We start from the raw sequence: 24,312 nt of genomic DNA on the forward strand, positions 1-24,312 counted from the left end.
GAAAACGACATGTCTTCTTTTCTGATTAAAGTCGATGAACCCTCAGATGACATCTGAGATCGTGAGGTAATATACCGCTCGACAACAGTACAGTATAAATGGAATATAATGAAAAGGAGCTCCGAGATTCTCTTCATTTACAGAATCTGCTGAAATCTAGATTTGCCACATAATCTAAACTTGCATGGACTTTCTTGGACATGATTGTGCCAGGGTCTTCAGGACAGTCAACTCATCACCCAACAACTAAAGAGGCGCCTATAAGTGTGCCAGGCCGTTGTAAGAAATCGATCGTTCTTCTTTTTTTGTTTAATACAAAACACTAACCATTCCGTCAATATTTATTACAAAAATACATGAAATATGCAATAAATAATGGTACAAGTTTTCGTTTTACAATTAACTGAAGTAACATGAAAATGACGTTCATGTGTGTGAGGAGGCACGAGGAAGAAGGAATATATGGCCGAAATCGTAAACAACATGGCTGCATGCTTGACAGTCAACCACAAACAAACACCGGAAGCAGTGTCTCCAGCGAAAACGGCCAATGATGTGAAGAAAAACAACCTGCTAGATAAGTAGAAAAATGTGTCAGTGAATATGGGCATTGTAATGGGTAAATACAAAGGACCTTCTGATGAACTTCATATCTTTAAAACTTCATATCTTTCCTTCCTTTGTTCTGAATTGAAGTCGCAGAAGAACGTGATCTATGACAAAGGCGTCACGGTGTGACACACGTGTATAAACATCACAAGCATGTTGTCTCCTCGTGCATTGTATTCTCCGTAAGAAATAATTCAACCCAACAAAGATAAACATTTTCAGTAGAAAAATGTGTCAGTGACATTGGGCGATGTATTGGGTAAATACAAAGGACCTACTGTTGAACTTCATATCTTTAAAACTTCATATCTTTCCTTCCCATGTTCTGAATTGAAGTCGCAGAAAAACGTGATCTATGACAAAGGCGTCACGGTGTGATACACGTGTATAAACATCACAAGCATGTTGTCTCCTCGTGCATTGTATTCTCCGTAAGAAATAATTCAACCCAACAAAGATAAACATTTTCAGTAGAAAAATGTGTCAGTGACATTGGGCGATGTATTGGGTAAATACAAAGGACCTACTGTTGAACTTCATATCTTTAAAACTTCATATCTTTCCTTCCCATGTTCTGAATTGAAGTCGCAGAAAAACGTGATCTATGACAAAGGCGTCACGGTGTGATACACGTGTATAAACATCACAAGCATGTTGTCTCCTCGTGCATTGTATTCTCTGTAAGAAATAATTCAACCCAACAAAGATAAACGTTTTCAGTAGAAAAATGTGTCAGTGACATTGGGCGATGTATTGGGTAAATACAAAGGACCTACTGTTGAACTTCATATCTTTAAAACTTCATATCTTTCCTTCCCATGTTCTGAATTGAAGTCGCAGAAAAACGTGATCTAAGACAAAATGCGTCACGGTGTGATACACGTGTATAAACATCACAAGCATGTTGTCTCCTCGTGCATTGTATTCTCTGTAAGAAATAATTCAACCCAACAAAGATAAACTTCATAAAACGGTAATCTCCATCAACGTATGATTAAATTCGAAACCCTTCCAAAGAAGAAACATCACAGAAATGCATACGGGAATATGTTGCAATATTCCCCTAAGCGTGGATACCTTATGCCACCTCTAACCGTGTGTTTAACACTGAGAGCCCTCTGGACTGTTCACAACCTCTGCGAAATCACACAATGGGAGATAACTCGAGCACACATGTCGATTCAGGTTGCGCACCACTACCTGCACGTCCTCAAGAGTCGATTCTCACACATATTGCTTCACTAGGTGGCCTATCATTGCACTTCTATGTTCCAGGGTGAGAAACGGCTGCCACTGATCGTCCATGACGATGTATAATGGTGTATTCCAAAGACTTCCACATTCAGCCGAATCATTCAAAGGGAGGTAACCTTTACACCTTCGACGGCAACACTAGTCGCCATTGGAGTTATCCCACAGCATGTACACCAGCCAGTAGATGATGTTGAAGGCCAGGAACACCCCGGGGAAGAGATACCGAGATATTTTGTCCATTAAGCGTGCCTTTTGTCTCATCATTGAAACCTTTGACAGCCCAAGACGCCCTCGCCCTCGTGCGCCGTTCTGTTTTTCTAGCTGAAATGACAAAACAAGAAAACAATTATACGATCTATCTCTAATTCAGGACGAATGAATACATGGAACAAAGTTATCGAAAGCCCACACGTATATTACAAACTTAACGAAGGCTCGCTTAGAAGCAGTATTGTAAGTCCGGCAAAAAACTACCCCTAGAAACTAACCCATGGTAAGTGTTATCTCTAGAGGATAAACGCTACTTATATGTTCTCGAATTATGGTGTAACGTTCACATTATTTCACGTTCAGTGAAGTTACAGGTATATGAAAGGTTTTAACATACAAAGAAATTCCAACATTCCAATTCTACAAATAATGAGACATCTTAGAACTTTACGGCTTTGATTTATGTTTTGCTTAATAAAATCACACGACTGCCCCAAAAGCACCCCAAACGTACCCACAACGTCCAAACACCTTGTGCTCTGTTGAATGACAGGGCAAATGAGACCAATGGTAGCCATGTTTTGAGTAAAATTGTGACTTAGCTCACAGTGCTTGATCTTAAAAGCATATAAAGCATGCCGCAACAAGAACAGTCTCACAACTACCATTAGAAAACGAGGACATCAAATACATCAATGCCTGAAACGATAATGACCTGTTCAAAGCTTATGAATGTGACATGCTGAAGACATCATCTGCTTACCTCCAGGGCCAGTTCCTCGCCCGACACCGACGGTCGGCTGTTTCCGCTGATGGTCTGGCGACGTCGTTCCACCCTCGCCATGACGTTGACGTAAGCAAACTCCAGTAATGCTGCAAAAACGAAAATCAAGCACATGGCCATCCAAACATCTATGGCCTTGACATAGGACACACGTGGAAGGTTTGCTCGTGCACCGGAACTCTGTGTTGTCATGGTGAGGACTGTGAGGAGGCCCAATGAAATGCGAGCAGGCGTTGCGTCAATGTCCAACCAGAAAGACATCCAGGACAAGATCACTATGAGAATGCTTGGGACATACACCTGTGCAATGTAGTAGCCATAATTGCGGGACAGCTGGAAATCCCCGCGAATACACGTGTAGTTGCCTGTAAACAGAACATTTGCAAGTGACTTTCTGGCATTTGAAACTTGGCTGAACGGGGGTTTGGGTGTAATCCTGCGCTGACCTTGTATCGTTATTTATACTTGTTCTGTGTGATGATTAAATGGGAAGTTATTGCGTTATCATTGTTGACAAACGTAATTATAAAATTCCACCTCCATATGGTTTAGTCCTGTCGGGGTTTTTTTCATTCTTGCCTTCACCTGGATTTGATCAATGTTCCCTGGACCTTTGGCATTTGTGTCCTTAGATGTAAACGTTGAACATCTCAAGTAGTCATATTAATGTGTGTAAATGTTCTCTACACATTTCATCTCCAGCCTTAAAGTGCATTTGTTTAAACTATAGATGACCTTTAAATACACAATTCCAGTTAGAAAGAGGTCAAATGCACACATAAGAGATGTTATATTTGGGATTTCACGTTCTTAGTAAAGTAGATATTGGAGTATTCAGATCCATTTGGAATTCGAAACACACCCTCAGATTCAGACACCCAGTCGCCAGTACACAAAGTGTAACGCAGGTTAGGCAGCTGACTTTGTGCGTTTAGATGCCTGACTCTGATGGTGTGGGTTCGAATCCTAGATGGAACTTAACTAAAGTGCTACAATATGTACGGTACTGAAAAAGTGTAATCCCAAATATAACATGTTTTATAGATGACCTGGACACATTAATTGCTCTCTGTTGCGAGAACGCCTCACGTGAAGTGTCACTGAATGTCAATAGCTACGTGTCCTTTGCCCCCACTTATCATACACAATGAAGTGTGCATACATCTGTTATAATTACTTCCGATGATCTTGATTTAGATATACAACACGTTTTACATGATCGTTTTAGAAGTTGAAGTAATAAGGAATCATGGTAAATTTATGGATATACAATTTCATTATTCGTGAAAGGCGACGTTTCTATATATAGATTCTGGTGAAGTTTTCAAGCAGGTGACGTCGTTGTCAAGCAAGCTACGAAGACTCCAGTCAGCGACTAATCAAAGATTAGATTCAAAATTTCAGAAAAAAAACCCCACATCACTATACTAAACAACACCACCTGCATGCTAACGACTGTAGAATCTATGTCGAAAGGTCTCCGTTCACAAATAAAGAAGTTGCATAATAAAAACATAAAATTATCATCTTCAGCATAGTTCCCGACAAAAGAGGTATCAGTGACATATTAAGACGGTACTAACGCTTAGCTCAATCGAATCATTGTATACATATATCAAGTATATTCTATCCTTGTATGCCCGTAGGTACACCTACCACTGACGTATGTTTTAGTGCAGTCGTCGGTGATCCAGCCATTCAGGTCAAACTGAGGTAGTGATAGATCGCTTCTTTTGACAATGGGGTTGTCGTGCCACGCGAAGATGACGTTCTTGGTTGAGTAACTATCTGAAACATATCGTAGGTTCTATAACACACCTTGCTCTTAACATGCATAAGTGTCACTTTTCATTTGAGCGAGTGAGTAAATTCAGTTTTACGCCGCACAATATTCCAGCTGTATGGCAGTGGTCTGTAAATAATTGAGTCTGGAACAGACAATCAAGTGATCAACAGCATGAGCATCGATTTGTGCATTAGGGAAGCGATCGCTTGTGTCAGCCAAGTCAGCGTGCCTGAGCACCCGATCCCGTCAGTTACCTCTTACGACAAGCATAGTCACCGTTTGTGGCAAGCATGCGTCGTTGAACGGGTAGTTTTCATTTGAACACGAACACACGTCACTGTTTGGATGAAATATTTAAGGAGGCATCTTGGAGATATAATTTTTTATTTCAACTCAGTGAATAATTTATTTCACAGCGACTATTGACAGGTATGTTCAATGTCACCATAGCTCAACCAGAAACTAACTCCCCTAATCATAACCTACTGTGATAAGTGATAAGTAAGTACTCACAACTTTCCAGAAGTATCGAACACACTTGATCATCAAACGGGTATTTTTGTAACTGCATGTCGCAACTCAGCGTCATCGAGATTCTGCAAGTTCAAGTATTTGCATCAAACACGAAACAACTTCTATCTAATGTGTGGTTTGTATGTTAATTCAGCTGAACGTTCTATGATGTGCTGCTATTATTAAATTCCATCTTTGTATGTATTTCTTAGTGTCATTTCACTGAACCGCTTGGAAAGGAAAACATCGATGGACGAGGTGAGTGTATTGATTAGTAATAAGGAACACGTATTTACATAATGATACCCGAACAGGAGCAGCCTCAGCCGGGAAACCAGCACCCATTAATATCTCCTGATGTGCCCAGTGATCAACACGGACAGAGCATCTAGTTGAATAGAACTGTTGAGCTGGAACAACTGGGTATAACTCTGTATGCGTTTATGTCTGTGTGTATGTGATGGTATTATTAACATGGCTGTTTCCATGTATCTTGCAAAGCGGGTGTGTGAGTAGTTAGTGGGCGGGAATAGCTGTTGGTGTGGTCAGGTAGTCGTTAACCTGATCAAGGTAGTAGAGGACGAGATGAAGGAGGTGTCCCCTTGAATATGGTATATCTACTGTCCAATGAAACTGTCGATTGAAAGTATAGTGTTTTATGTTGGATTTGGCTCACAAATACCCAAAGTTTCTTCAGTAGTAAACAAAACTGAAAACACCGCAAACGTAGTATCCAAATTACTTACTCTCTGGTCATCTGTGTATGGCAGATGCACACACGCACACATATATACTAATGCAAGTACGCACGCACACACAAACAAACACCCACACATAAATGCACAAAAGATGGCCACGGAAGACACGTTAACTTTGTTTCAATTGTATCAACTCAGATGTAGATAGTTACATTACTAACTGCTACGGTTGATGGCGACAGTGTCGTTTTTTCAGTAAGCCTACGTACAAAAAATATACATGGTGCGTTGAGATGTCTTTTGGTCTCGAATTACAAGTCAACTTTGTGTAGGCATACCAAAACACTACCCAACTGCGATGTTGCCAGCACCGTAAATTCCTTGCCCAACGTAGACGATTCCGAATGTCCGGAAATAGTCACTAATCCCGGATGCCGACAGCACTGAGTTCCGGCTGATGCACTGACCCATCGCCGGTGATACTGATGACGTTACTGAGAGCATCCGCTGGTGCAAAATACGAATGATCACGCGATGGTCATCTACCGGGCTGGCCACTCCAGGTCTTTCAGTCTGGCCAGTCTGACCGTCCAGTATGTATGGTCTGATTGTGGTCAACAAAAGGTTCGAGTGATATTGCTGTTCTATCTCATCAGACCCGTAAAGGTCCGGGATAGAATAGGAATTCAGCAATCCATGTTTCCCACAAAAGGCGACTATGTTTGTCGTAAGAGGAGACAACGGGATAGGGTGGTCAGGCTCGCTGACTTGGTGACCACATGTCACCAGTTCCGACATGTGCAGATCGATGCTCATGCTGTTGATCAATGGCCCAGACTCGATTATTTAAAGACCGCCACCATATAGTTGGAATATTGCTGAGTGCGGTGTAAAACTAAATTTACTCACTCGCAATCATCATCTGCCACATGGCAATGGCTCGTTCTCTCTCCTGTTGCGGATAATCTTGGCATTTTGACTTGCTTTTAACAGGTACCACCAACTATCTCAGTCGACCGTGTTTTATACTGTTGGTGCATATCACACAGGTGCGACTCAACAAAATCATGATATTCAAGATATCTCACGCCCAACATTTGACAAGTATTTTGGCAAATGGTGCATTATATGTGTGACTGGTAAGTCATTATGAAACATCTTTGCCAAATATTTCTCTCTCGTACGCCAGAGTATGAAACTCTCGCCAGCTGACGGTTAGTTCATGCTAATAGCTATATTTAGCAAAACTCGCTGACAGCTAAGTGCTCACCAGTTGACCTATTGATTTATGAAAAGGTCAAAGCAATTTGTCACTTGATTGATAAAACAATAAAGGCCGATATGTGACTCGGGCTCAAATATTGATCAGATATTGCTATCAACTGGATGTAGGGCAACAGTGTATATCATATCCTCCTTGCCGTATTCAGAGAGGTGACCATTATATGTGTGCACACATTTGTGTCCTATACTGTACAACACTGTATAACTTTGTGTGGGACATGTCATAAGAGGCATTTGGGACATCCTGTGTGAATATATTACACACATACACACACACACTCACACACATACAAATGACTTACTTAAGCACCCTCCATACATTTGCATTGATAGGTTTTCAATACCTAAAACGTCTCGTGGTGACCACGATGAGGCTTTTCTGAGTCGTATGATCCCATGACTCGTAAAAAAACCGACTAAATGATTAGAAATCACGTTGTGTTAATGGTGATTATTACTCGGTTCAATAAACCACTCGTTTTCATACAAAACCACGTCTGTACACATATGACCCTGGAATGATTAATGTTGACTTTGTGACGGTGTGTATTCAAAACGCCATTTTGCGTGTCCTACGGGATTCAAGGTCAATAGAGAGTGTAAGCTCAATATGAGCGTATGATAGCCTGCACTCTCCTCCTCATACCCCTGTCAGCCTCCTGATACTCTGAAGGGGCAGTCTACGTCATTCCAATTGTAAAACAGCTTCCTATTGGGCCAAGTTCCATTTGTTGCAAACGAAGACCAACTATGTCCCAGATATGCTCCACAGGGTTAAGGTCGGGAATTTGTCAAACGTGAGATATATCAAGGGGTGCTTAACTAAGTTATTTGTGACACTGTATATTTTGTCCACTTTTATGGAGGTGACCATTGTGGAGATGGCGTGATGTTGTACCTACCTGGCACTGTACAATACTGTTCCGTTAGGGTACACGTGCATGAGTTTATTTGGCACCGTGACAGAATGAAAGTCGGCTTTCTTTTCATTGGTGAAGAAGAGATCGGGAACCCAGACTTGAGACATGATGCGTGTGTCCAGCTCGAGGGCGTCTATATTCGGGAGGGAGCCGTATCTCAGACGTGTGTCTTGCCATGTTTGACGCAGGAAGATTGTCAGTGAGTAATCCTGCAAGAATAATGCCATGCTGTTGTATAATAACTACATTAAGCTAGATTACAATGAAAGTAATATGAAACGAATGTGTTTTTTCCGTGTTTTCCTATCTGTATTTGATAAATAATAGCAATCATGTAAATCATACATATGGAACAGCTACAAGAGATTAATTTCAAGAATGTGATTGGAAACAGTTTCCCTTGCACAATGCCATGTTCAAACCTGCAATAGATGTATCACAACAACTCTACAGGTCTAATTCCCTTCGGTGGCAAATACAGGTCCGGACATAAACAAATGTAATATTAATATTTGCTATTTCAGTTTGGAGTTGAAATTTCGTTTATATATTTCCCGACAGATTCTACCTACACGAGATATGTCTCTGTGAGATGACAGCTGTCTCTTGTGATCATCTACATGTATATTTCAGATCCATATATATTTACATATAAATATGTGCGTGTGGTCCTGTGCACAGAGCTCAGGTCACGAATCAGTTGAAGTTAAGTAACGTTGAGCTTGGATAGTCTTGGTTGAGTGACCGTGTTTGACAGCTTGACTCTTGAGACGTTCTAGGACTTCCGCCCTGCCCCACAACGAAACACATGTGATACATGTAGTTTCACCTTAGGCAAGTGAGTTTGTTCAAAATTGCCTCTGTTCATCTTGCAAAAAATGGGTACCCGGTTGGATAAAGTCATATGACTATAACCGTCTAGCGTCTAACAGACAGGTTGGGCTATCCGGGATAATAACAATCAATGTGTTAGCACATATAACATGTTTTGATGCGTGGAGCGCATTGTAAGACTTTTCTCTATTTATTAATAAATTATTATTATCATACTGGAATGGGACATGGTTTTTCCACATATACGATTATGAATGGCCGCCGTGTCTGTCGTTTATATGCTTTCTATACTTTGAAGCATGTGTTATGAGAATGTAAGTGACGATGTGATCCGTCGGGATCTACACACTTGCGGGGCCTGCGGGCCCGATGGCACGTACAAACACGTTTTCACGAAGGTGCTACATAATGCATTGAATTTCACACTGCAATCACAAGGGTCCCACATGGATAGAACGGTAAATGGAGGTAGACACATGTAAGAAATTCATATGTGTACAGAGATTACTACGAGTAATATGTAGAAATATTTGTGTCACTCTGAACAGATGAGTATGATCAGTTAAAGTTCCAAAATCACACAGAACAATATGAGATTATACACTACGATAATAACAATGTTTCACAAAACCTAAACCATGGCAGATAATCAAATAACCTGGCAGATAATCACCCTGCCTCCACCCTGTGGGCTGCCATCAGGACAACTGGTTGCCCCGCTGTATCCTACAAGGATCACTCAAGGGGGAACAAGCCACGCATATGAAATAATGACTCGGCAATAACACAGGCATTTTACCTGTCAGTTTTTTTATGCTTTCCCAAACTGTTTTAGGATGCGTTATCTCATTGTAAGTGACGATACCATCTCAGTGTCAGCAGTAGGGTTCATAGGTCACACGTATGTGGGACTTACTGGGATATTACAAGTTGTTTACTGGTCACGTGGGGAACATTGGCTGATGTGCACTCGGGCTCAGGGAACATAGAGAAACATATACAGACTGTAGGGTACATCAACCCATGGGTTTCAAGAGCCCAGTGAACGTGTTTATGCTACCAAACACCTAAACGTTAATCTTGAACTGTTTGACGCACGGGTACAAAGTTTGCAGACAAGAAAAACAGATTTAGAGCTGTCTCCCATCCATCGAACTGCATCCGCAAAACATCGGTACTTTCCGTACATCATGCGTGATTCAGTGTTATTCGATATATATAGCTACCACCACGATGTACCAAATGAGTTCGGCATTCCTAGCGGGGTACATAGAAAATGTTACTGGCTTGTAAGCGGAGTACATTGAAAAATAATAGAACAACACTCAACCAATCAGAAAGCGACGTTTATGTGTGAGGGAAGATAAACAAACATGTTGTCTCGTATTTCATGAATGATAATTATACATTTCACACCTTTACATGTTTCATGAATGATAATTATACATTTCACACTTTCACATGTTTCATGAATGATAATTATACATTTCACACTTTCACATGTTTCATGAATGATAATTATGCATTTCACACTTTCACATGTTTCATGAATGATAATTATACATTTCACACCTTTACATGTTTCATGAATGATAATTATACATTTCACACTTTCGCGTATATCACGTATACAGCACACGGGTCCAGTCAGAATAGAACAAATGGGACAGAGACACACAAGAGAGAAAATACATCCACATCCATGATATCTATCACGTATACAGCACACGGGTCCAGTCAGAATAGAACAAATGGGACAGAGACACACAAGAGAGAAAATACATCCACATCCATGATATCTATCACGTATACAGCACACGGGTCCAGTCAGAATAGAACAAATGGGACAGAGACACACAAGAGAGAAAATACATCCACATCCATGATATCTATCACGTATACAGCACACGGGTCCAGTCAGAATAGAACAAATGGGACAGAGACACACAAGAGAGAAAATACATCCACATCCATGATATCTATCACGTATACAGCACACGGGTCCAGTCAGATTAGAACAAATGGGACAGAGACACACAAGAGAGAAAATACATCCACATCCATGATATCTATCACGTATACAGCACACGGGTCCAGTCAGAATAGAACAAATGGGACAGAGACACACAAGAGAGAAAATACATCCACATCCATGATATCTATCACGTATACAGCACACGGGTCCAGTCAGAATAGAACAAATGGGACAGAGACACACAAGAGAGAAAATACATCCACATCCATGATATCTATCACGTATACAGCACACGGGTCCAGTCAGAATAGAACAAATGGGACAGAGACACACAAGAGAGAAAATACATCCACATCCATGATATCTATCACGTATACAGCACACGGGTCCAGTCAGAATAGAACAAATGGGACAGAGACACACAAGAGAGAAAATACATCCACATCCATGATATCTATCACGTATACAGCACACGGGTCCAGTCAGAATAGAACAAATGGGACAGAGACACACAAGAGAGAAAATACATCCACATCCATGATATCTATCACGTATACAGCACACGGGTCCAGTCAGAATAGAACAAATGGGACAGAGACACACAAGAGAGAAAATACATCCACATCCATGATATCTATCACGTATACAGCACACGGGTCCAGTCAGAATAGAACAAATGGGACAGAGACACACAAGAGAGAAAATACATCCACATCCATGATATCTATCACGTATACAGCACACGGGTCCAGTCAGAATAGAACAAATGGGACAGAGACACACAAGAGAGAAAATACATCCACATCCATGATATCTATCACGTATACAGCACACGGGTCCAGTCAGAATAGAACAAATGGGACAGAGACACACAAGAGAGAAAATACATCCACATCCATGATATCTATCACGTATACAGCACACGGGTCCAGTCAGAATAGAACAAATGGGACAGAGACACACAAGAGAGAAAATACATCCACATCCATGATATCTATCACGTATACAGCACACGGGTCCAGTCAGATTAGAACAAATGGGACAGAGACACACAAGAGAGAAAATACATCCACATCCATGATATCTATCACGTATACAGCACACGGGTCCAGTCAGAATAGAACAAATGGGACAGAGACACACAAGAGAGAAAATACATCCACATCCATGATATCTATCACGTATACAGCACACGGGTCCAGTCAGAATAGAACAAATGGGACAGAGACACACAAGAGAGAAAATACATCCACATCCATGATATCTATCACAACAGTTATGATATTTTTGCGAGAAAAAGACTGAATAATTGGATGGGTTGAGGTAAAGCACCGTGGACAGCAACAGATCTAGACATTCACCGTTGTTTGTTCAGTTCAAGTGTGCAGTGTCAGGTAAAGTGATAAAACGTATTTCAATTTGTTTTAAACATATTACTTTTATACTGGTGGAGGGGACTGGGTGCAATCTGTCAGTCGTAGAACGCCCTCGCATGAATAGTTATAGCATCCAATTGAAACGTGACAAGACAGATAGACCGAATAGAGAAGATGAATATAATTAAGCGGCTCGACACATACAAGATATGACAATGGTGTTTCAGTATTTTATGTGTTTAGTATGGCGACAGCGGATATGTACTATGTCTAGACACTTTTGTTCATTACCATACAAAACTAATATCTGAAAGGAGAATACACCCTAATAACAAAGAGGGTTTAGAATGATGCTTCTGCAATAAATTTACTGCGTTTGTACCGATGCCTGTAGTACTAACTTACGTGTACGTTGGTGCAAAAACATGAATCTGAGTTATCGTTGTTTCTAGTCTGATCCATTGTGCTGTAACATTGTGTACCCAACAGCACCAAACGTGATGCACAGCTTGTCACTGTAATAATGACTTTGAAGGGTTATGATGACGGGCACAGCTATAAAACTCGAGTTTATGTGACCCAAGAATCACAATATGTTGCTCTGTTTTCTACAGCTGACACGAGGACATGTTTAATGTTGTTTGTGTATTTACCACATCTGTGTTTGCCAAATAAGGTAATTATTCTTTCATAGGAAGTTAATGGTCATCACTGACTTACTATATCAACCCGGGGCTATGTATTGAACGAGGTATCAGGCTTTGTTCACAACACAAGACATTCGATTCCACCACCTGAGCAATTATCCTATCACACTAACAGACTTTCCGCCTTGTTCGATCCGAGTAACGAGGATCTATCACATCAATATTCTCAAGGTCTAATAACGCAACTCTAGTATCTAGTGTCTCGGTGGGTTATTCTCCTAACGACTTAAGAGTGGCGACACATTTTGCACCTTACATATCGACAGTGAAGACACTTACAAGAAAGATATTGTCGCAGTTCACAAATGGTGTGATTATCAACGTGTAGAAAACCAAATAGCTGGTAACAGACTTTCAAAGGAAGAATGATCAAATAGATCCAGTGTTATTAAAGGAGATACGGTGAAAACAGAACCCATTTATCGTGGACAATCACTGACAACAAACTTAGCTGTCATACCATGTGCTGATCACGTCTTCACTGACAGCGTTTGTGTGTCTTCAGTTGTATAAGACTAATATGTCCGTTTTAATCGTCTGCATTCGGTGCTTGTGCGGTTTGGGTGGGGTGGGTTGGGGTGGGGTGGGGGTGTCAAGAATTTGATAAATTTTGGAGGTAATGTCTCAGGATGTCCATCTAATGTCAGTGATGAGCTCTATAATAACATCTCCCTCTCTCTCTCTCTCACGTCGAAAAACACTTACCATGGTCGATTCACTAATGGAATCGAAGCTGACGATGTATATCTGCACAGTGACCAGGGTAGCAATGTCTGCAAGGACCAAGGAAAACAGTGCATACATTTATACATGCTTCCATGATGTTTAATAATATTGTATTTAAGGACAAGGTGACCGCAAATGACGCATTTGTGCCCAATCCCTCTGTCTTTTTAACAATAAATGTGCTAATAACATTCCTGACTTGCATGGGATATGCTGAGTAGATTTATACCAGTGTCTGTTAGTCCGACTAATTAAAACCATACTCACCTTCCTCGAAGTTTGGTGGTACGTTCGCGTCGTATGTAGCCAGGATCTTCCGTATGGCCTCCTCTCTGAAATAGATACAAGGCAACAAATAGTCTTTGGCTGACATCTAGACCTGCTACACAAGCAAGGGACCATTACGGCTGCCAGTTTCTTCATTATAAAACACGGTGTTTCGGAGCAGGTTCTTTCATCAATGAAAGTTTGAGCTCATCTATACATATGCATATCACCTGTCCTCCTTGTATCTGTACAGTGTGGTGCCAACCAGCGCAAAGTAACTTTTTAATGACTTATCACTTTAGTTTGTTCTCACACGTACATACGAGGGGCTATAAAAAAATAGTCAACCTCACCACGACAACGAGATAAATGCAGCCGTTCTACATAATATCTGTCATCCTCAAGCGAATTAGTTTGCTATGTTCCAGCCTCACGATCCCAATCTTCTTTGACTGTTTATCTTGTAACACCCCCACCCCCACAAGAAAGTGCAATAAAACCGCAAAAATGCATCACATATATCAGGATTAAAATATGGAAGAAACAATTTTTGAACTGGCAATATGTAACGTCCACTACAATCACAGTTAGGCATTAGAAAGCATAAAAACGCAATTTGAAACTACAATCGCTTGTTAAAGGGACGCCCCGTTTATGTTTACTGAAAGTATTTAGAAATATTGGACATGGAGAGAAGTCAGACTCACTAGCTTTTAATATCCCCTCGTACCCCTCCGCGTCTGGGCTTTCATTCAACTGATATCTCATTCATTATAACAGAGAAATTAACATCCTTAAACATTCCTTCTTTAAGTCTTAACACGATCCCAAACACTTCCATTGACATTTAGACAACGTATACATGGTTGAGGAAATTGGGTGATGAAAGCTCTCGCTGCATTCAGAAATCAACATCAATAAGTGTGAATAACATGCATTCCAATAAAAAAATTCACACAATTTCTAATTTGCATTTAAAAGAGGACCCAGATAGATGTTAATGACTGCACAATGTTTCTGTATCCCAAGAGATCATGTTACCTTCAGCTTCACGTCACCCATTTTCTGCCAAGTAGTGAAGCAGAGGTTTTGTGCAGCACCCATGAAAAGCCAGGGCCGCGGGGCGATGTAATTGTATTACCCTGACTGACCTTTAAGCCTAATGTTCCTCTATATATTTAGATGTGCATCTATTCAGGAAGCAATGGAATACCGCTGTTGGAGATGTAGATCAGAATCCATGTGAACAACTCCTTGGCTAAAATATAGTTTCTGAAATGAGTAAATTTTACAGAAAATTCTAATCATAAAATATTATGAAAAGGAGCCCGGGGACTTTCATCCAAGACATTCCTTGCTGTATCAGTAACCGCATTTACCCTTCATTACCGTGTAATTACCCACCATACTGGGTTAGCTTGCGTGAAAACATCGGGTACTAGATATGACCCCACGAAGGATCGCAGCTCTGCTCTTGGACTGAATGGTAAATCAGGTGCTCGCCTACACCGCGTCCTTGGGAATGATGTGCCTACAATATGGTCTGTGACGCCTATTGTTGTTTTATCAAAAAAGTCCATTTATTTTTTGACCACAATGATCATCAGGATACCAACGGTACCAACGGTAAATTGTTTAAACACTGTTTTACTCGTGTACAGGCACTGGGCGCCCTAGGATCTATCCCGTCTGCATGCTGTGTGTACACACTCTCTTGTATGGACCAAGATATAAACATTGATTAAGTAATGAACGGTGGCCTGCGTCTGTAGGGGGTTATTTGTGAGATAGTCCTAGGGACGAAGGGGTTCTACCTGTAACTACAATAATCTCAACTAGGGAGCACAGAGGGACAGCCAAGGATGTAGGTATATAGACTTCATATTGGAGGAGATGCTGATACACAATACAGCTGGATGAAAAATATCGATCCTCTCACTTGAAATGTGTATACAAGAAATTACTGGAATGAAAACAAGACTATTTGCGGTACGTTGAAGTGTAGAAAGTGTACATGCGTATGGACTGCGCTAGTTGCTATCTATTTGGTTGACGTCAGAAACTAATTTGAACAAAAGGTTCTGATAAATATTCATGCTATGACCTCAAAGCTGTGAAACGGTATTTATATTTTCAATACCATATGCTTAGATGCAGATGTATAATATACAAAGTCATAAACTACAGACAACGGATATTATCACTCACCCCATCAGGCATACGAAAACCAGTTCACTGACCTCTTAACCTACTCCCCATATACGGAGGACATTTTCTCATCACGCCAAGTATCTTACGTCAGTGTGAAGCCCATTTCGGATTTCCGGGATATTGCTGGAATGTAGCTAAAAGCGACGTAAAGCCAAACTCACTCACTCACTCACTCACTCACTCACTCAATAACGTGAATATTTCATAAAGTGCTGATGCCAAATAGATGAATCGCTTACAGGACAGAATGGCATACCTAAGACAGACACAAAGATGTAGGTGCGTCATCTACGTTGTACAGACACGTGTAGGTGCTAACCTGGCACTGCCGGCATAGCTCCATACACACAACACCGTGTAGCTCTGGTCTGACGAACATACACGTACACACGCACGTACGCGTGTTCGAACGCCCACGCGCATGCCACTGGTGTGCACCTGTATGGATAACAAATGGTAACACCAGAAAATTTAAAGTAACAAAATACATAGCTCTTCCATGTTGTCACTGAAACTGTAATATTGTTACTCAATGATGTGCTCATTGCAGCTCTTCGCTAACAATATGCCCATATGTCTGCCCCCAGGTGATGTATCTCACACTTGTGTGAATGTAATTATAAGGACATTGCCGACCATCAATAAACGGGTCTTGCCATGGCTGTGTAATCAGGTGTTCCGGGGATACTGTTACCACAGCATTCACCGTCCTAAACATACACACTAGGAAGGTGACTGATAGCATGTTTTGGAGGATGATTAATTAACTTTGCAACAACGCAGGCAGTTTTAGAGGAGTGGGTTTTCATCTGATGCATTGTGAAAATGATATCCAAAATGACTGCAATTTGTAAATGAAAATGAAAAAGCGAGCTTTATAGAAAGATGCAAGAAACACGACCCTTTAGACTGTCCGCATGGCAGTAGCTTCATGAAAAGGAACGCATTAAGCAGGACAAGAACGGATCGATGGAAATTGAACAACTAACACAGAGAGACCTGATTTGATTTTGTTAAAATAGAGAGGAGCTTAAAAATACATTAACAAGTGTAAGGAAAGCTTTATTGGAGAAAAGTGCGCGTATGTGTGTATGTGTGCGTGTGCGTATGCGTGCGTGTGTGCGTGCGTGCGTGTGTATGAAACTACATTAATGAAAGGTGAAGGACTTTATGAACATATTCCTATGCCAGCTGATTACTATGGAATGCCGGCGTGTTTCACACATTTCACTGACGGCCAGTTATTATTGTTATTTATATCATTAACTAAGATTAATAGTGCACTGAGTGCACTGGAGATAATGATAATCTGTTGCTGAGTAGATAACACGATTTTATGTATATTAGACATGTAAAGTGACAAATCAGGTTTAAGGCTATGTACCATCGTATATACATAATGGTATTCACTGATTCCTGCCTGCCTCGACCATCAATTACTCTCGGAGTGTCGGGACTAGGGTAGTGTTTAAGACAGATATGTTCCATTTCAACCCGGGAAAGGGTAAACGACAAATGATAATATTTGTACATGAACATATCACAGTGTACTTATCACGTACATACAATGTCGGTCCATGTCTAACACATTGCTTAGTTAAAATGTTTTCTCACAGAGTTATCCGGTTATGTGGGTTTCCCCACGAATTCCAGACATCTTCTGGATGTCTTTCCAGCAGACATCGAATGAGAAAGTTAGGAAGATGTGAACACAAACGTACATTTAGAAAGAAAGTAACATCGGGCCTACATTGAAGCAATTATACATATACCGATATGTGCTAACTCTGCAGCAGTTCAAAAGTTGGATTAATTCACATCATGCAAAAATATTGATACACAATGCTTACGAGAGAAGAGATGGGTTTGCGACAAATTCATCATGGTTAGGTGTTATCCCGAAGGCCCCGCTGCAACAGAGGGCTAGGATGCTGGTGCTGAAGATTGGAGTCATCATCTGTGTGTATGTTCCGGTACTAGTTCCGAGTGCTTGTGGAATAAACGGAAGGGGAAGCACCTTCCGCTCTGGTTGCCAGACAGCTATAACTTATTATGGGGTTTTAACGTATCCGGGAACCAAATCAGCCATGAATGAAAGAAGATCCAAAGATCCAGAAGACACACAGTGAACGAGAGCCTGTCTATCACCTCTTCACCTTACCCTAAGTCCAAATAGTTCGTCTAATATGAAAACAAAGCTGACGAGGTCCCGCCTCGAATTGCTGTCTCAGTCAGCTGTGCCGTAGTATTCTCCATTCAACGCTCGCCTGGAACACCTATATCAGCCTAGCTGTGGAGTGTCTGTCAGAACAGTACCAGCCCGCTGTGGAGCGTTCATTCAGCCATCTGTTACAGGAGTAAAGCCTCGTCCCCTACCGCAGTACAGACAGCATACCTTCAGCCGTGGTGTAAATTCTGCAACTGTTCACTATATCGACTAACTATTACATATTGAAAGTCCCCAGCGGTACGGTCACTGCCATCAGTCTATGTGTCTCCCAAGTATTCACCCCGATCTGATATGGTTGCCAGATTCACTAGAAATAAAAAGATCTTGAACCGACCTTGCACATGCAGCATGCTATACAATAATGGCGCAATCTTGATACCACAATTAAACGGGCAATTATGCCTGTCTGGCTTTCATAATAGCTCCATATGGTAATGTTATTAACCTTGCGTTAACACCAGTTCAGTTATCTGCTTATTAATCATCGACCCCGTAGTCAATCACTCCTGATAATCTATATCGGGAGGTGATGCAGTGCTGTAATGTTATTGTATTCTTTCCGTAAACTGATGTAGGTCACACAAACTACCTCATGGATAGAGAAAGTTATTGATCACAAATATGGATGGCTACAATGTCGGCTACAATGTCAGTTCGTTGTTATATGTGTGGACTGACGACTGTGAACAGATGGGGGGTTTCCTGATAGGATCATTTAGAAAAACGTTCAGAGCGCCAGGCTTATCTATCAGAGTTTCGAGTTGTCTTCAGAGTAAACTTCATGCAAAATATATGTCCGAAGTACCAAGTATTGCGGTTAATAATAGTAACTCACTAAACAGAAACTGCCAAAGTCATTGATTGCGACAAAGTGTGGTCTTTTTATTTCGTTTGAACCAATCCCTTCAGCTCTGTTTCTACGTGGAATACACCCAGAGGGTTATGTGCACGGCATATATTCTCTGAAATTTGTATATACATGCGTCGGCATCTGTGCGATTTGCTACATGCGCACCCTAGCAGTTCTATGAATATATGTATTAAAAATAATGGATTTCTATGGCGTCTCTTGTATCCAACTCGAAGCTGTTCAGCGGCGCACCACAAACTCCCTCGGATAACGTAAGCTGCCTGTGGAGTACTAAGGTTTGTACATGAAAACCCTAACATGCATCATGTCATATAATCACAGGCAACAGATATACAGTCAGCATGTTATATAATGACACATCACAGGTCAATACTACATAGTGATCTCCCACAGGGACAATCATTCGCACACTGCGCTTTTAATTGTCATAACAGAAAAATAAATTAGCTCTTTAAAAATACCTTCCCATAAGTGATTAATATTTTTGTATATGGCTTGTTAGACACACAAAACCGTTACTTTATATGTTTACTTAGTGTATTTTGATGTATATGTATATAACAACATATATGTAATGATGTAATATGTATGTACATATGTTATACATATACATTACACAGACACACACACAGACACACACACAGACACACACACATTCATCTATATCGATGACGTCTCATCTTTCATTTTATTTTGCATCGTATGTTGTATGAGAGCAGAGTTAACGCAAGCGCTAAGCTTGCTCCCCAATCCCATTTTATTCTATAAATATGTTTAAACATCCACATGTATGAGCACGTGTGTGTACGACACTCAGTGACAGAAAGAGACAGAAAGAGACAGAGAGTGAGAGAGACCATAGAACATGTCACATAATCAAACACAACACCGTCATCATGTCATATAATCGCAGACCACAACGACATCATGTCATATAATCGCAGACTAGACCGTCATCATGTCATATAATCGCAGACCACAACGACATCATGTCATATAATCACAGATCACAACAATATCATGTCATATAATCGCAGACCACACTGTCATCATTTCATATAATCACAGATCACAACGACATCATGTCACATAATCGCAGACCACACCGTCATCATTTCATATAATCACAGATCACACAGTCATCGTGTCGTACAATTACAGGTCGAACAGTCACCAAGTCATATAATCATAAACTCCATTTAATGTCGTCTGGTGATCGCCCATAGAAAACCGTTTTTCAGTCTAAGGGTACCGAGAGTAATCTGGAATACAGAGGTGGTAGGTGCTAGCCTTTGAAAGAATAGATTAATATACAAATTATGAATTGTGATCCAAAACTGTGTAATATTTTCAAAATATTTTGATATCGCCTCGCCCACCTGCTGCCACCACTGAAAGACCATATGTTGTAGACTTTGTGGTGTTGACCTTTGCAAAGCGATTGTGTTTATTGACCATGTTGGTATCGTACACACACAAACAGCTGACATGTGTATACACAGCCATTAACTGATGTGCGCATGCTGCGGTCTTGGAACAGTACACACAGTAGTGGAGATGTGTCCTTTACAAGCTGACATAACAGACAGACAGACAGACGGATATTCTACTTTAGTCTAACCTCACAGCTGACACACATATTAACATGCTTATAAGATATAACGTAAAGTGAGCCACCCTTTAAGGGTGATGAGAGCCTATAATGCATTATAAACACTAAAAAGATGCAAAATAAAAGGTATAGTTAAATACAGTATAAAATCTATCCATATAAAATATGTTTTCTTCCTTGTAAAATATAAAAGCGGGTTTTGGCACTGAAATATTCATGGAATTTAAAAAGTAAAACTAATTTATCATTATCACAGAGATCTAAGAAGTAGGGATAGCTAAAACAGACATTTCCAAACTTTCACGCAAAGCATCATATCATCATACAGAGGGCAGTAAAACAGAACATGTCTTTCATCATCAACACTCACTGCACTATAAACATGCCCTCTCATTCACTTTCAGATTCGAATATCTGCCTGTCTCCAAATGCAGAGGAGCAGTACCTGATCTGAAACAACTCGTTGCCATCCTAACGCATCAAAACACGTTCCATTATCTAATCTGTATGTGATATTGCAGTGCCTCAGTATTTTTAGCAGGCTATCAAATGTAACATATGTCTGTAACATAATCAAGCAATCTGCTAGTGTAGACAAATTATGACACATACATCATGACATATATTTCGTTCCTGACAGACCTCCCAGGAATGTTGAGTATCACAGACATATCCGGAAGTTGAAAAGATACGATCAGCTACATCGAGTTGTACAGTTAGTTGTAATATGATGGCCATTTCTTTTCCAACTGCATTTGGTAGGTGCATCATGACACCTGTGATTAAGAAAATGAAAACTTAAACACGACCGGTCCAGTCGTTGCTAGCGTACCTTTCACTACAGCCGCGTGTTTTTGTATTTATCCAGTTTATATGGAAATGTTTACATGGTGTGTTCTACGGCTGTGTAAAACATTTAATTGCACTACATGGTGATAACATATTAAACAACGCATTAATTCCTCTTTATTCTATAATTTTATTATCACATTTCCATAAAGACCCTCACTACAGTCATCGATGTACAAGGCTTGCTGCACAAATGTACATGCATTGCTGGAGTTTGTACCGGTGCTCACACAGATGGCCATAGTGGTGATGTTAGTCACTGTCTGCTTATTGCGTGTACTGTTGCGTGTCCGCTGTATTTGTGGTTTATACGTATATTTTATAGCACGGCAATGCTCACGCCTCCGTGCAATAAATAATATAGGAGAGAATTGTAATCATATTGATGTTCACGAGAACTGAACATATAAATGTATTTTCATGTTATCCCTCAACATTTTCTAGTGTTACGTTCATAAAACACTTATAGGAAGTAGAAAAATGCGATAGACCACTGAAAACAAAGTAAATTACACAATTCCGACTTGGAGTATGTCATGTATATGTGTTCATGAATCACCATCGGATAGTGATGATTCCATACGCATGAGTTGAGTTATGTGACGATCGTGGCGATCCCTGACTTGAGTTCTGTGAAGCTCATGACGACGTCTTACTTGGTTTATATGACGCTTTTGGCAACCATTACGTTGAGTTATGTGTAGATTATGGCGACCTCTGAGTTTAGTTATGTGTGGATTATGGCGACCCCTCATTTGGCTTATGTGTGGCTTCTGGCGACCCCTGACTTGAGTTATGTGTAGATAATGGCGACCTCTGAGTTTAGTTATGTGTGGATTATGGCGACCCCTCATTTGGCTTATGTGTGGCTTCTGGCGACCCCTGACTTGAGTTATGTGTAGATAATGGCGACCTCTGAGTTTAGTTATGTGTGGATTATGGCGACCCCTCATTTGGCTTATGTGTGGCTTCTGGCGACCCCTGACTTGAGTTATGTGTAGATTATGGCGACCTCTGAGTTTAGTTATGTGTGGATTATGGCGACCCCTCATTTGGCTTATGTGTGGCTTCTGGCGACCCCTCATTTGGCTTATGTGTGGCTTCTGGCGACCCCTGACTTGAATTATGTGTAGATTATGGCGACCTCTGAGTTTAGTTATGTGTGGATTATGGCGACCCCTCATTTGGCTTATGTGTGGCTTCTGGCGACCCCTGACTTGAATTATGTGTAGATAATGGCGACCTCTGAGTTTAGTTATGTGTGGATTATGGCGACCCCTCATTTGGCTTATGTGTGGCTTCTGGCGACCCCTGACTTGAATTATGTGTAGATAATGGCGACCCCTGAGTTTAGTTATGTGTGGATTATGGCGACCCCTCATTTGGCTTATGTGTGGCTTCTGGCGACCCCTGACTTGAATTATGTGTAGATAATGGCGACCTCTGAGTTTAGTTATGTGTGGATTATGGCGACCCCTCATTTGGCTTATGTGTGGCTTCTGGCGACCCCTGACTTGAATTATGTGTAGATTATGACGACCCCTGAGTTTAGTTATGTGTGGATTATGGCGACCCCTCATTTGGCTTATGTGTGGCTTCTGGCGACCCCTGACTTGAGTTATGTGTAGATTATGGCGACCTCTGAGTTTAGTTATGTGTGGATTATGGCGACCCCTCATTTGGCTTATGTGTGGCTTCTGGCGACCCCTCATTTGGCTTATGTGTGGCTTCTGGCGACCCCTGACTTGAATTATGTGTAGATTATGGCGACCTCTGAGTTTAGTTATGTGTGGATTATGGCGACCCCTCATTTGGCTTATGTGTGGCTTCTGGCGACCCCTGACTTGAGTTATGTGTAGATTATGACGACCCCTGAGTTTAGTTATGTGTGGATTATGGCGACCCCTCATTTGGCTTATGTGTGGCTTCTGGCGACCCCTGACTTGAGTTATGTGTGGCCCATGGAGATCCCTGACTGGGTTATGTGAGGCTTTTGGCAACCCCTGACGTGAGTTATGTGAGACCCATGACGATTCCTGATTTGGGTTATGTGACGCTTAAGTCTCACCTTTGGGAGATGGCGGTGGATTGGTCGGGTGGAGCATCATACGGAAGACAGTGGCAAAGAACCAACCAGCACAGGAAGCTGCCAAGAAATATCGGCGGGGGCAACCGATTCTCCCCCATCATCTAGATTACACCCAAAGGCACACCTGAAATTGACAGTTTATTTTATTTACAACAATGTAAAAAATGTAATGTAACTGAAAAAAAAAGATTTGAAATTACAAATGAATGTTGCTCATATATTCCACATATTGCTCTACATTCTAATATGCAACAATCATTCTTCGTCAGCGCGTGAACAATATATATACGTGTATGACCAACAAACGTCAGGCCGTCCTGACACATGTTAACATTCATCAGCTGTGCACTGATTTGATTAACTTGTGTAATAGGATGAAAAAAAGACTGAAAAACATTTAGATCTGAATGATGACATATTAGATATATTAAAAACTGACACGCGTATATTGCATTGATGTAAACGATGTGCGATGTATGTTTCAGCAGGACGAATATGCCCTTTGGT

General features: G+C 40.9%; 1 protein-coding gene across 6 annotated transcripts in view; it reads right to left on the reverse strand.

Annotated features, from left to right (window-relative positions):
- Window positions 1-323: 323 nt before the first annotated feature.
- The window catches only part of LOC137274153 (glycine receptor subunit alpha-2-like), a 63,700-nt gene continuing 39,711 nt past the window's right edge, over window positions 324-24,312 (reverse strand). For 5 of the 6 annotated variants that reach the window (XM_067807175.1, XM_067807176.1, XM_067807180.1 and 2 more), the window contains exons 2-9: window positions 23,785-23,929; window positions 13,944-14,008; window positions 13,656-13,723; window positions 8,041-8,267; window positions 5,157-5,239; window positions 4,514-4,645; window positions 2,837-3,222; window positions 324-2,184 (exon numbers count right to left, since the gene is read on the reverse strand). In XM_067807175.1, the coding sequence (XP_067663276.1) occupies window positions 2,002-2,184; window positions 2,837-3,222; window positions 4,514-4,645; window positions 5,157-5,239; window positions 8,041-8,267; window positions 13,656-13,723; window positions 13,944-14,008; window positions 23,785-23,906 (1,266 nt within the window). In that variant the 5' untranslated portion in view covers window positions 23,907-23,929 and the 3' untranslated portion in view covers window positions 324-2,001. Of the gene's footprint in view, window positions 2,185-2,836; window positions 3,223-4,513; window positions 4,646-5,156; window positions 5,240-8,040; window positions 8,268-13,655; window positions 13,724-13,943; window positions 14,009-18,004; window positions 18,405-23,784; window positions 23,930-24,312 lie in introns of those variants that run through there. The other variant, XM_067807181.1, reaches the window with a different exon arrangement.

The sequence above is a fragment of the Haliotis asinina genome, chromosome 2 (assembly GCF_037392515.1).
Source record: "Haliotis asinina isolate JCU_RB_2024 chromosome 2, JCU_Hal_asi_v2, whole genome shotgun sequence".
NCBI classification, from domain to species: Eukaryota; Metazoa; Mollusca; class Gastropoda; order Lepetellida; family Haliotidae; genus Haliotis; species Haliotis asinina.